Source organism: Trachinotus anak, unplaced genomic scaffold (genome assembly GCF_046630095.1).
Source record: "Trachinotus anak isolate AG129_WGS33_773 ecotype Australia unplaced genomic scaffold, CSIRO_AGI_Tana_v1 ptg000025l, whole genome shotgun sequence".
Taxonomy (NCBI): Eukaryota; Metazoa; Chordata; class Actinopteri; order Carangiformes; family Carangidae; genus Trachinotus; species Trachinotus anak.
The window spans coordinates 1,886,590-1,900,749 of record NW_027273876.1 but is presented as its reverse complement, the minus strand read 5'-3'; the positions used below and the strand labels follow the sequence as shown (position 1 = coordinate 1,900,749).

Genomic DNA, 14,160 nt, shown 5'->3' with positions numbered 1-14,160 from the left:
TGTTTAACTGTTTCCTGTAAGAAGATACTTTCCTCCTCTTCACTGGCTGTATGGAGACGAGCGAAAACCACCTCAGGGATGTTTCAGCCTATACATCTGGAATAATGTCCACAGCTGACCCACTTCTCCTCCTCCTCCTCCCCCTGTCCCCCTTCTTTTTCTTCCTCGCCCTCCAGCTAGCTCACTTCCTCTGGACCGCTAACGCAACTGGTGGTGCGCACTGAAACGTGTCTCCCCCTTTCAGCGTATTTCCTTTCCTTTTCACAGAGGAAACCGAACCTCGGGCTCGCTGGCTGTTGACTCACTTGGCTTTGAGGGCCCAGCTGACTGACTCGACTGGAAGGATGGATGGAGGAGTGTATGGAGGAGTGAATGTGTCCTCCTCTCTTGATTTGTGCAGGCTGTGTGCTGCCTTGCAGAAGCTCAGACTACATGTTCCTGCTTGCCACCTGACAGTTCCTGTGTGTTTACACTCGTGTGTTTTCTGCCCCCTGCCTCCTGCCTGTCATGACTGCGCTGTGTTCAGGGGTCTCCACACATAGTGAGCATAGCAGAGCTCCTCAGGGCTGCCTGCTCATGTCTAACTTTACTGCCTGCTGCCTGGAGTGGCCTTCTTTCTCTCTCTCCACCCCCCCTCCTTCCACTCGTGCTCTGGAGTTGTGGGGGTTGACCAATTGCCAGCAGCTGTTGCTCATTTCACAATGGTCCCGCCCATACAGTGCTGAGGCTGGCAGTGCAGCCGCTCCACACTAGATGAGCAGCAGAGCTCTCCTAACTTAGAGGAGTGTGCTGACATTATTACACCAGCATGAGGGAGAGACTGAGACCACAGAGCAACGAGGATCTTCTACTGGTGAGAGGACACTCGGTTTTCTGTCTTTAATGTTTCTGGGTTGTGTTGGAGGAGTTTTGTGTGTCTGTTAGACGAGGACAGAGACAGAGACGAGAGACTGGAGACCTCGGACTAAAGGAAGAGAGATTGAGTCACAGTTTGTCACAGTGTGATGCGTAGTTTTGCCTCTTATATTTGGCTCTGGCTCTTAGTGAGATTATTTCTGACAGTTATTCAAATGAGAAATCTCTGATACAGCTAGTTTTCCTGTTGTGTGTTATCAGAGACATGGGGGCTGAGTTTATCACTGGATCACTGCAACACATTTTTTCCATTCCCCACTCAGCCTCAGCCAGAACACCTTCTCACACCAGCCTGGGAAACAGTATCACTCCCTCCCTCGCTGCCATCAGTGCTGTTCTTCTCCTGATTCACCCGCTTATTAAGCGATTTACCTCTGAGGGCTCTGTGGATTTAAGAAAGCAGCTTGAGTCTTGACTTGAGAAGTTTACAGGGCAGATTTCGGCACCTCACCTCAGGCTGTTTATTACAGCACTTACAGAGAGGTGAGAGGTGGAGAGGGGTGGTGTTGGGTGTTTATGCTAATACCCTCAGTTCCTCTAGATTTCAGGGTCTCAGTGTGCAGTTGACCTCAACAGGCGGAGCCACTGAGAAGAAGTTTCCTGTAGCTAAGTTGTCTGACTTCCTGTGTTTGTTGTCGGCCACCAGCTGACTGTAGGCTTGAGAGGAGCGGCCTGAATGTTGCCTGTTGAGCTTCTCTGTGCCGGAGTGAGACTCTTTTACATTCAGCGTGTGTTTCTTCACGGACCGCGAGCGCAGAGAGCAGAGAAAGAAGAGCCGGGTGTGAGAGGATGTGAAGATTGTGACCCAGCACTTTGTGTTCAGCATCATGAGCAAAGGCTTCATTAAAAAGGGATTATTTTGGCCTCTGTTGACGCTGAAAGATAAAGTTTGCTGCCATGCTGCCCCCACCCCCCAAGTCTTTGCCCTTGTTCCAACTCTCTCTTTCTATCTCCCTCCCACTGTAGCTGTGTTGACAGAAGCCCAGAGTGGAGCCCAGATCCTGTGGTAGGCTAATTAAATCCCCCACCATCACCGATACCCCCGCCGTCCCTCCTCTGGTGGACCAGAAAACCACAGAAAACTGTCCTGAGTGGGACAGCATCCTCGCCTGCCTCCTCATGCTCCTTCAGGCGGGGCGGAGGGCAGGGCGAGCACACACAGCCCTCGGGCCGGGGTCACACGCTCCGTGACGGGGATGGCGTTCCTCACGAGGCTGGCTCTTTGTGGGGCCACTGTCAGCTTCCTGCTGTTTTTCTACGTCCTGTGTGTGCAGGGGCCTCTGTACTGGTCCATAGTGCCTGTGAGACCCTTCTATGTCCTGACACAGGGGACGAGCAGGTGAGTGAGGGGACAACCTGCACTGATTCTGAGCTGTTCATGTAGAGGGGGCAGTGAGACAGTGTGAGGACAGAGACGTGTCCTCACACTGTCACTGCTCTGCGGCACAGCGGACGTGAAACGAGACGATAACTGAGGTTAAAGAGTTGAGTTTACATTTAATTAGAAGAACTGCATCAGTTTAATGTGGTTTAATCTGAGTTCTCCTTTAATTTTAGGAGAATTCAGCAGAACAGTGATCCTACAGTACAGTCAGGCAACCAGAGAGTTAAGTCACATGATCACCTTCAGCTGATCATGCATTTCACTTGCTGAAGACCAGACTCAAGGCAAAAAACTGCTAAAACAAGGAGGGAGCAAAACTGGCTGCAGCACTGACACAAAACATCAACTGTTACTTTATTAAAAAGCAGAAGAAGAACTGAAGAGGAAGAAGAAAGTAACAATAACACTGTGAAAATACTTTTACAAGTCAAAGTAGAAAAGTATCATCAGCAAAATTCACTTACAGTATGAAAAGTTAGGCAGAGTCGTTTTTAAGCATCACATTGTCCAGGTCATTTTCATCATATCAATTATGTAAAATCATAAAGTAACTAGAAACTAAAGTTTCCAGGTAAATCTAGAGGAGAAAAATATTTCCCTCCAGAATGTAGGATAATAAAGTAGAATTATAAAGTAATACAAAATTTAAACAGTAAAACACAAGTACTTCAAAGTTGTACTTGTGTGCAGTACATGAGTAAATGTACATTTGACCTTTAATGGTGTCTAACATTAGTTCCTTCCTCTGTGATAGATGGCTGTGTTATTTCCTCAGTGTTTCAGGCTTCTAGTGATAAACCTGCACACGTCACATCACTGCAGTTAGACAGTAAACAGCCGAGTGGGCCTGAATCTCACCAGGAAACTGATGCAGGCTGCAGGTAAAACGTGTCGTCTCAAACCTCAAACTGAGCCACAGACGACTTTGCACACTTTTCACAGGCGGAGCTCTTGTTGAGAGACTGAGAGAAGTAAATGAGCTTTGACATGTAGAATTGGTGACGGACCTCTTACATCTTACATCTGAACTTTTTCCACTTACTTCGCCCAAACTTTGGCGCCTGTATAAAAAAAGGCTCCACCTCCTACTCTGTTAATCTGCGGTGGATGTAAACTCTGAGTAAAGCTGAGAGTTTTCATTTCTTATTTGTGTACAGTTCAGATTCAACACAACAACACAAACCGTCACTGTCCAAGTGCTCTGTGGCTGCTGTGTGTATGGCATCCATATGTGTCCTAAACCACAGACAGAGGAGACTCCAGGTCAGATTTAGCTCTAAAATGTTTAAACTCTTAGATCATGAGTGGTATGAAAAGTTCCATGGGTTTTTTGTAACCAGCACTTACCCCCCCCCCAGTTGTATCATTGTGGTTTTAACAAAGGAGCCACACAGCTCACACACTCCGGCTGCACTAATGAAAAAAAAGAAAAAGCCTGGAGTTATTTCACAGGAGGGGTCCCTTACACACGTATGTGAAATGTAAGCTTTGTTAATAACGGGCAGCGCTCCAGCTTTAAAAGCCAGCAGGTCCAGATAAGATGCATTAAGTCTGGGGGGGGTGGGGGAATGGAAAAGATGGCTGTTTTTCAAAGGCCTGTGTCAGACAGTGAATGGCAGCCTAAGTCTGGGCACAGGGAGCTCACAGGTCTTTCATTTTAAAAGCTGTTCTTTAATCTGACTGCCTGGGTAAAAATAACCACGTGCAGATCCTCCGCACTTCCTGCTGCAGCTCCGTTTGATGTGGGATACCTCACATGTTTTCATGAACACCTTTTTTAGTAAAAGTTCAATCGTTTTTTTTAAAGTTAAATCAACATTTTCATCGACTGATTGAAGCAGTTTTTTCTGACATGACCCTGTTGAAACAAACGTACGTTACACTGACACGGCCTGTGTATGATGCAGACTGAAAGGGTCTGTAGTGAATAGAGGTGAAGGGCAAAGTCCCAGATAAATACTCAATAGTCAAGCAACAACAATTATTGCCTCCTGAGGAAATCAAAGAAAATCTTTTCTGTATTCCTCAAAATAAAACACATGTAATACCTTCTAAAATAAATAAATAAATAATAATAGTAAATGTTGAGCAGGAGAACACTATGTACATATGTTTTGCAACTGAATTTATTGAAGTAGTTTAATGCCAGAGTCAGAAACAGCCACAAAGACAGTCAGAATGACTACAAAGAGATGTAGAATGACTGCAGAGAAACAACCAGAGAGAGACACAATTGGACCAGTCGTCATTTGTAGTTGTGTGTCTAGAGGTCCCGTAAGGAAAGAGGTGAGGGGCCTTTTACCTGTCTGTGCCCAGGGGCCCATGTTCATACAATCCCTGCATACACTGCATATCTACTGAGCATGCTAATGTACCAGAAAATACAGTTTCACTTCCTGTTTCTTAAACAAAACTTAACAACAAAACCTCATGATAAATTGTGATTGTGTGTCTGACAGTGGCATCTCTGTGCCAGAAACAAATGACCCCACTGCTGCACTAAAAAAACCAGTCTGACAGAGTCAAAAACCAACTTCTTTTCCTCCGTATGCTTCACATCCTCCCAGTTTCTCAAATCTTATCTACGTGTTGTTTTGGGGAAGTTAGAGCTTGATTGAAGGGCCGCTTCACCCAAATTACAGAATACCTTTTTTTCCTCACTTCCGTGGTGGTAATAAGTCAGATGGTTTGGTTTCATTTGAACAGGATGATCCTCAGAGAGATCAACAGCTTGCTAAGAAACAGTCTGTTCCTGTCATAGAAAACACTTAAACTGGTGACAAGTTGTTTTGCTGACTATCAGAGACACTGTTTCTAGGAAGAGACGGTGTCTAGTTCCTCAAAATGAAACATAATAATACCTGAAATGTGTAAAATGAATGTTTATGTAAACTCATCAATGACAAAAGTCCATCCAATGTCCAATTTTGACTATTTAAAAAATATAAATCTTATTTTTATTTTTTACAGAAATACATTTCTCTGACATGTCTATTATTTTGAAATTGCTAAAATGATAGTTCAGTGTTTTAGAAAATGCACTTTCTTGCCTATAGATGGTAAGAGTTAGCTTAGCTTAGCATAAAGACTGGAACAAAGTGACGACACACTAGCATCTGTGATTACCTCAGTCATAAGCCTAGCTCAGTGCCCCTGTTTTCACTCTTTATGCTAAGCTAAGCTAACTGGCTGCTGCTTCCAGCTAGTCTACATATTTGTTGTACAGCAGCAGACTGGTATCAATCTTCTCATCTAACTCTTGTCAAGGAAACAAAGAAGCTCGTTTCCGACACGTCAGACTCTACCTTTGAGGAAGTGCAGCTCACCACATGAGAGCTTGTAGGGAGGGGGGCTGGTTTCAGGTGATTTATTTCTGGCAGTGACCTGCTGAGCTCACTGCTTCATGTTGTTCTGTCTTCCACAGCAGCTCAGGAGACTCTGAGGAGCCTCTGCACAGCAAGAACAGCAGTGACCAGTGGAACCATCCGCCTCCTACCTCCCCCTTTCACCCAGAGCTCTCCTCTGGAACAGTTCTGCATGAGCACACAGGTGCCACACAGACCCGAAAAACTCAAACATCCACAGCTGCACAGCATCAAAAACCAGCAGGGAACAAAGTCCAGGATGTCTCAAAGTCCACTTCCAGTCCTGAGGGTGTGGGTAGAACCCGGACTAGTGCCAACACCCCTGCACTGCAGCGTCCACAGCCCACGCAGGCAGCCCGACCAACAGAGCCCCCCTTCATTGGAGACACTTACATGAGTGAAGACGTCCCTCCACAAACGGTGAGTTCTCCTTGACTGTGCAGCATCTGCTTGTGTGGCTTCATCCATCTGTGCAGACCTCTGAAAATTAAAGTTTACATGTGCAGAGTGTTTGTGACTGAAGTGTCGCACTGGTCACACTAATCTGCAGCCACTGGTTTGTAGAAAACAATAATGACGTCAATGGTTTTTATCCAGTAACATTTACTGGTCCCAGCTTCTCAAAGACAAGACTTCCTTGGGTTTTGGGCTGTTGGTTAGACAGAGACCACAGTTGATCAGTTATCAGAATTGTTGCCAGATATTTTTCTTTCAATCAATTAATCAACTAATTCAGCTCTAGAGTACTGTCCCCAGGGCCCCAGCTGTGAAGAATTTTTCCATTTGTCACCATTTTAAAATTCTACTGTAAATTTTACAGACATATTTATTAAAGACAAAGTTTTTTACAATATTCTATATTTTTCTTTTTGTAAACAAATCCTGTGAAAAACCAACGATCTGTTTGTATGTTTTTGGAAAACTTTCTGGTTTCCATACTATGTCTGTGGCTCTCCAACCCCAGTCCACTGACTCCTGCTGAAGGCAGCTCCCTCTGTATAGTCTTACTTAAAAACTGACCTGGACTATTTTCAGCGGCGGATGAATCCACATTTGGTGTTCTAGTGAGTATTTACAGCAGCAGGGCCATGTGTGTGGGAATGAGTCAAAATAAACTACTGTGTGTGTGTGTGTGTGTGTGTGTGTGTGTGTGTGTGTGGTAATGAAGGAATTGGAAACACCAACAGTACTTTGTCATTGATGGTTTTGTTTTTTTCATGGGATTTGTTTGAAAAATGTGAATATTAATTATGGTGGAAAACAGGCTGGAGAGTCTGTCACTGGGCGGCAGCCATAGTTGTACTGGGTGGGTCCTCCCAGTAAATGTGTAATAGAATAGTCAAGTCTCCAAGAGCCTGAATGTGTGTCATCGGCACATGTTGCGTTGTCAGCTGGCTCCACTCGGGGAAACACAGAGGCAGGAAAACAGACAAGATGAAATGAAAACATTCAGTCTTTGAATGTCTCATGGGGGAGATCACAGGGTTTGTGAGAGTGTAATGAAATAATATCTCCATATGGTGAATCACAATCTTTTTTTTTTTTTTTTTTTTTTTTTACCACACACACTGAAATTTAGTTTGAAGCAGCTTTTAAAGCATCAGCTGAGTTAAGCTGCAGTTTAGGCTTTGAGCTGTTACATAAGAAGAAGCAGCACAGACTGAATCGATAATTGATTCCACAGAGAACCAGGGGCAGAAAACTCAGTCAAGGGGATAAAGTTGCTAATGAGCTCGGTGCCAATCGCGTGTTGCTGTGTTTGAATGTGTGGAACCTTTTCGTGCTTCCTCGTCTGCGTGTGCATGTAGTTTTGGATTTCATGCATCAGCAAAGTGTCCATGTAAATCTTGTAATGGAAATGTCTTCCTCTGGGTGAAACCACCAGCTTCCGTCCTGTCGTTAGCCTTGTTCTTTTGTAGGCTTGTAATTACTGGATAATTGTTTCCAGTGAGAGTCTGGAGGTTAATATTGAGGTTGTGCAGCCTCCTAAGTGGAACTGATGATGCTGCATCTGTAATGATCACGTAGGCCACACAGTAACTGTATGCTGTGACTAAGCTGTGGAGGGTGAAGATAAGACTTTATGTATGTGGTTTGATAACGGTGAGGTGTTATCTGCTCCCCACAGGACTGCCCAGGCGGCATCCGAAATCAGGTTGCACAAACTGAATTTGGTGGGCGGTTTCTGCAACATATTCCAGTCCTGCAGTTTGCAAAACATGCAACTCTTGAACAATACCAGCGCCTCAGCAAATACCCGGGAGCACACGGCTGGGGAGGGATCGATTACAAAAGTGAGTGTCTTTGTTTTATTCTGTGTATTTTTTCTTTTCATATATTTTTATTTCATTATGTTCCATTTTTTCATTTTCTAAAATATTTTATTATTCTATGTTTTTAATTGTATGCAAACCTTTTCTATATATTTTTTTTTATTATTGTATAAAAAATCTTTATTAGGTTTTTTTTCTCATTACTTTATTCAAATATTAATTCCACTGTTTTTTTTGTTTTTTTGTTTTTTTTTATATATATATTGTTTTTTAATAACCGATGCGCCTGTGTACCATCACTACACAAGCTGTGTGTGCTTTGGCCCAATGCACATGTTCATGACCCTGATGAAGCACTGATTGAAACACATTTTCTTTTTATGCAAATGCAAATCAAATGAGAACCAGTGTGCAGACAGTGAAGCTCTTCTGAAGCTGACGGTGTGCTGCGTGTTGTGACATCTGCATCTGACATGTTTCCAGACAAAGTGTTTTAGATAATTGATCGAGGGAAACCACATCACAGTCAACATGATTATCATGCTGCGCTAACAGGAGCTTCCTGTATGTGTGCCCACTCATGTAGCTTCAGGGGCTTTCTTTCTTTCAGACCTGTTGCGAATAACTCAATCTGTGGGTGGATGCAATTACAAAGATCCAAAAAAAACAAAACAAAAATTGGTTCCACAAATTAATCTTTTCGTCATTGTTGAGGGATTTTTGTGAAAACTGTGTGACATGTTTTGTTAAATAAATCCCATCAAGATGAATTCTGTTCTTCTGTGTCGACAGCTGTGGTGGAAACTCTCTCCGTCCTCAACCTCTCTGCTAACTGGCAGCTGTTGGATGACTGGAGGGATCGCAGCAATCAATCAAAGTGTATCCGCTGTGCTGTGGTGGGGAATGGAGGGATCCTGAAGGACTCAAAGAAAGGGCCGGAGATTGACAGTCATCACTACGTCTTCAGGTAGAAGAACTGATCCTGGATGAAAAGTTTCTTTACTGGAGAAAAATGTCACTCTGACAATCACATCCATTTTGTTGCATGTTTTGTCTAGAGCCACATATTTGCAGGGGTGTGGTGCAGAGCCCATGCAGCTTCTGTCGCTCCCTCCCCCACAGAAATGTGCAGAGCAGCACTTAACTACAATTTATAGGAAATAAAATTATCCCAGTAACTTGCTGGTTTTTTTTTTTCATTATAGATAATCTGATCATTATTTTCTTAAGTCATCGTCTGAAATTAAAAATACTCATTTCACAATAACAAAGAAAAGCTGCAAACTCTAGATCAATGAAATGTTTTGTATCTTTGGTGAAAAAAGAAAAAAAAGACTTAAATGTTTAATTAACAAAATAATCACCAGTTCAGAGGGAAATGCTGCCCCAGAATTTGTGATTTTTATTATCAAAAGATTTGTAATAACTTTGTATAATTACAAAACTTGTTACACTCCCCCAGTTCCCAAAATGTGCCTTTGAATATTTGTTTTGAGATTTCGGTTTTAGCTTCAGTTGACAGTGGCTGTAGAGATACAGACAGGAAATCTGTGGAGGGAGGGGGACGTTCCCCAGCAGTGAGTCGTGGTACATAAAGCCCTAACCCTTTGTAATATGTTACTAAATTACAAACTATTGAAACATAGCCAGTTTGTCATTGGCATGTTATCAGGCAGTTTATCTGAAGCTGGTTAATTATTGACAGTGATGTTAACAGAGGATCTGAAGAGAGAATCTGAACAGCTGCTCAGGTCCCTCATGTCTCAGGCTGGTTATGGTCTGGGTTTTGTTAAAAAGCAGTTGTAGCAATAAAACTCCATTAGACAAACAGTCATTCAGTCAGACTGGTGTGTGTTTGCTGGACTGACTGGTGCATAAAAGGATAATTAACAGAAACCTTCTGTTTTCATGTTTGTGTATGTCCTTTCATGTGAATGTGTCGCATACTGTGATCCTCAGGACCAATGGGGCGATCATTAAGGGCTTTGAGCAGGACGTGGGGTCTCGGACCACCCACTACACTTTCTCCACCAACACATTAATGAACTCCGTGAGGAGCTACGCAGGAGTCGGGTACAGAGGACCCCCTGTGTCAAAGGTCAGGGCCAAAACAAAAGAAGTCTTTCCTTATTGAAAGATACAGAGTCAGGCCTGAGTCACGTCCCTCTCCCTCTGCTGCTCTCCAACAGGAAACACGATACATCTTTCTGCCCGATCACGACCGTGATTACCTGCTGATGAAGGCTGCAGCCACACACACTCCAGTGGAGAGAGGGCCAGAGAAGGCCAAAGAGTAAGCTACGTTCCACAGGCTGTCGTAGTGATGGCAGGTTTTCTGATTATAAAGCAGGTCTAAGTTCTACTGAGCCTTAAAACCAGCCCTCAGGACTTCTGGAACTTTGTGATGTCACAACAAGGCAGTAATGGTCAGAGGCTCAGATCCTCTTCTCTGATTGGCGGACCGACCTGTTGTTACTAGAGCTCCAGAGAGAAGCCTGAGAGAGGAAGTAAAACAACGCTCATAGTTTTTGGTTCTTAAAACCACAAATATATCTTCTGATGGAGATCAACACTTCAGATAAGACAGAGGCAAAGTGTAAAACATTGGACCTTTAATCAGTTCAGTCTCTCCAGGGTCATGACAGACTCCACCACTTTAATCCAGACTGACATATCTCCACAAATATTGGATTAATGGCCATGAAATTTGGTTCAGACAGTCGTGGTTCCCAGAGGATGAATCCTCCTGACTTTTTTCATCCCCTGGTTTTTGAGACCATCATTTGTTGCTTTGAGGGAAAAATATCTCTGGTATTAAACTGGCTTCCCTCTCGCCCATCATCAGATCCAAATTTTAATTTTTTTGAAATACTTGCAAAACTAACAATAGTTTTGTGTTTAGCACTATTAGCATCAGTAAAGCTGAACATCTGTATGATAGCATTGTCTCTGTAAGAATATTAACACATTGAGGTGGAACATTTGCCTGAGACAGAAGTGCAGTTATTTCTGTTTCATTTTATTACTCCTGTCCATACACAGCAGCGTTCCTGTGTCACACCGTGGGTCAGTGGTTAGAGCTGAGACTTCAAAACTCACTGCAGCAAACTGATCTTTACCACTTCCATAATTTCACCAGCATGTAAATATTTCCACTCAGACTCAGCTGATTGTTACTGCATCGCACACAGAAAAGTTCTTCTTCGGCTATTTTATGTACAATAATGTTGTATTTCCTCCACAGTCCTTTGAAATACTTTGGAGAGGACGTGTCGGCTGAGAAGCTGAAGATGTACCACCCAGATTTCATCCGTTACATCAGAAACAGGTGAGCGAATTACCTGCAGGGCAGGTGAGCAGAATGAAAGCAGGACTCATGTTTCAAATAGTTGGAAGTGGGATTAAAAGAAAAAATGGAGGCTGTGCTTCCTCCCTCTCAGTGTTGGCAGAGGGCAAAAGAGGAGCATGGCTGGTCTATTTATGTGTGTGAAACTTTCATATCCTCTTTCTCCACTTTTAACCTAAATTAAGCTGCAGTGTCCCTGAAAGCACCAACACCACACACGTATCTCTGTTTGCTTCAGATTCCTCCGATCTAATGCTCTGAAAACCAAATACAAGAACATTTACCGCCCATCAACGGGAGCTGTGATGCTGTTGGCAGCGCTGCACACCTGCGACCAGGTAACCTCTGTCGTTACTGTTCTGTATATTGCTGCCAGTCGGAGGTTTGTTTACTGCAGGGCGAGGCTGCACTTGCCCCGTAGCGTGAGAGTGTTTTGACTGGCAGCAGCTTCCTGTGGGAGCACGCACTGTGCGACTGATATTGTGTGGCCTTGACTGATTGTGGGTAGAGATGCAATCCAACCACAGCGTGTAGCTGTGCCAACTGTGTGACCCAGAGCTTCCCTCATCACTGTCGAAACCTGCTTTTCAACCCGTAAAGACGAGAGCTCGAACCCCTATTAGCCAATCAGATGTCAGTTAGTCTTACACTCTGCTTGATTATGTGTTCTGTGTTTCCTTTGTTGGTGAAGGTGAGTGCGTACGGCTTCATGACCCCAGACTACAAGAACTACTCTGACCACTACTACGACAACAGCTACCACCCTGTGGGCTTCTTCATCAACCACGACCTGCGCATGGAGATGTCTCTGTGGCAGCAGCTGCACCAGGCCGGCCTCCTCCGACTCTACATGCGCCAGTGAATTCAGGTCCAGCAGAAGAGAATGTCAGGTTACCGGCATGATGGAGAGGACAGAGGAAGTCTAAACCCAGACGACCCTGCCCGCCTCGTTTCAGAATGACTGTTCATGACTCTCTGAACTGGGCGAAGCGAACAGGCAGCAGAAGTTTTCTTGTTATGAAGGAAACGAGCATTTTTCTTCTTCTTCTTTTTAAATGACTGCTGTGATTGTTCAGGAAGCAGATTTAGTTTTATTTATCAAAAAAGCGTTTGTTTAAAACTTTTATGAACATTTAATTTTCCCAGAAAGCATGGTTTTGGTGATTCACAGGTTAAATAGGACCAGACATCTAGAATCTAAAATATTAAAGGTCCCCAGAGGATGAATCCTGATGACTCTGGTGATCCACTGACTTGTCATCTAACACTGAATTATCTCCAGACACATTGGCTTGAATGCTAATGAGTTTGATTATCCCCTGACTTTATACTATATACATAACCAAAGCTCACAACATTCCCATCAGCCTCAGCTTTACTCTGTAACGTTAGCATGCTAATGCCTTAAATTAAGATGGTGAACACAGCAAAGATTTTGCCTGCTAAACAACAGCTTGTTAGCATATTGACAATGCTAATGTTAGCATTTAGCTTAAAGCACTGCTGGATCTGATTAATCGGAGTAATGAGCAGAAGCTGTTCACATCAGTCCCCATTTTTTAATTTGCAGTCAAAGGTTTTGGGGATTTCTGAAAGTGACAGTTGTCAAAATGGCTGCGAAGCCTCCACCACTGGCAAACGACCAATCACAGAATCACCACTACAACATTTTTATTGGTTTTTTATTGATCATTTTTATGACTGCTGAGAATCAGAAACGAACTATAGACTTAATCTAAACTAAACAACTAAATTTTTTTAAAATTTTTTTTATGACTGGGCTGGAATGAGTGAATGTTGTCGAGCCTAAAGTTAACCAGATTTATCTCTGTTGATTCACCAAAACCATGTTTGCTGGATGACTTTAGAGCGCATCATACCATCTGAATTTCAGTGGAGTTTCTCGTTGCTGTGTAGTACAGTGCGTTGACCACAGACAAGACTGCAACTGAGTCGGCCACTTGCTTAAAATATCCCGTCTACCCGCCCTAAATAGATGGTTAGAGCACTGCTGGCAGTGGCCGTGGTCTTTTTCTGACATTTACTCACATTATGTGCTGTCGCCGACTCTGTGTACATGTGTGTGTGTGTGTGTGTGTGTGTGTTTTACTGTGGATAGTAACAAAAACCTGAGTGTAACTGTAGAGCTCATTGAGACAAAAATTTGAAACTGAAAGTTTATTTAGTTTAAGGGACATAACTTATTTTTTCTCTGTTTTGACATCTTCTCAGCACATAAGTGTACTTTTTACTTTACGTGGTGCCACACTGTGATGATAAAACACTGTGTGGGCTCTACAGGATGTTCAGTGCCTTTTTAATGTGAATCAGTAGTTTGGATGAAGCATTGTGACTGAGGTGGAAACCGGTGAGGCGATTCAGAACGTCTCCACGACAACACAAACGAGGACGTCATCAGCCTTTTCTCTGTGTTCGGATTTCGAGGCCGTCGCCAAGGACTCGTGTGGAGGAATCCGCGTGTTTGTCCGCCACACCTGGACTCCTCTCTGAGCTGAGACAATGAAGGGTCTGGGTTCACTGAGATTTACTGTGGCCCCCTCATCTCAAACTGAGCTGAGGCATCACATCCACAATAGATGTACTGTCTGCATTATTAAACAGATGAGATACATTTTCATCATGTAACAGCAATGACGAGACACTGATGGAGGGAGGAGACAAGAAACCAAAGACATACTGTAAATCAGGGAATATTTAAAATGTAGCTACTTTGTATATGGAACCAACACATATTCAAACTAAGTGATATGAAATCTTATTTTTACAACATGTAATGGGAGGAAGTGGAGACGTTATAGTGCAATTCCTGACTCTGATTCTGTTTAAAGTTTGTATAAAAAGAAACTGTGATTTTTA

General features: G+C 43.4%; 1 protein-coding gene across 2 annotated transcripts; it reads left to right on the top strand.

Moving 5' to 3' along the window:
• The first annotated feature begins 704 nt into the window (after window positions 1-704).
• On the top strand, window positions 705-14,160 carry st6galnac (ST6 (alpha-N-acetyl-neuraminyl-2,3-beta-galactosyl-1,3)-N-acetylgalactosaminide alpha-2,6-sialyltransferase). 2 transcript variants are annotated; one of them, XM_071463276.1, is made up of 10 exons: window positions 705-853; window positions 1,882-2,254; window positions 5,727-6,084; window positions 7,793-7,958; window positions 8,730-8,904; window positions 9,897-10,035; window positions 10,127-10,230; window positions 11,182-11,265; window positions 11,522-11,621; window positions 11,975-14,160. In XM_071463276.1, exons 2-10 carry the CDS (start codon window positions 2,112-2,114, stop codon window positions 12,143-12,145), a joined length of 1,440 nt encoding a protein of 479 aa, XP_071319377.1. In that variant the 5' UTR covers window positions 705-853; window positions 1,882-2,111; the 3' UTR covers window positions 12,146-14,160. The 2 variants fall into 2 exon arrangements, with proteins under 2 accessions (XP_071319377.1, XP_071319376.1); XM_071463275.1 differs by having other exon boundaries at window positions 5,724-6,084.

Coding starts and splice junctions, on each gene's coding strand:
- st6galnac (XM_071463275.1), top strand. CDS start 2,112: ATGGCGTTCCTCACGAGGCTGGCTCTTTGTGGGGCCACTGTCAGCTTC. Junction 8,905..9,896: donor AGTCATCACTACGTCTTCAG/GTAGAAGAACTG, acceptor TGTGATCCTCAG/GACCAATGGGGCGATCATTA. Junction 11,622..11,974: donor CGCTGCACACCTGCGACCAG/GTAACCTCTGTC, acceptor TTGTTGGTGAAG/GTGAGTGCGTACGGCTTCAT.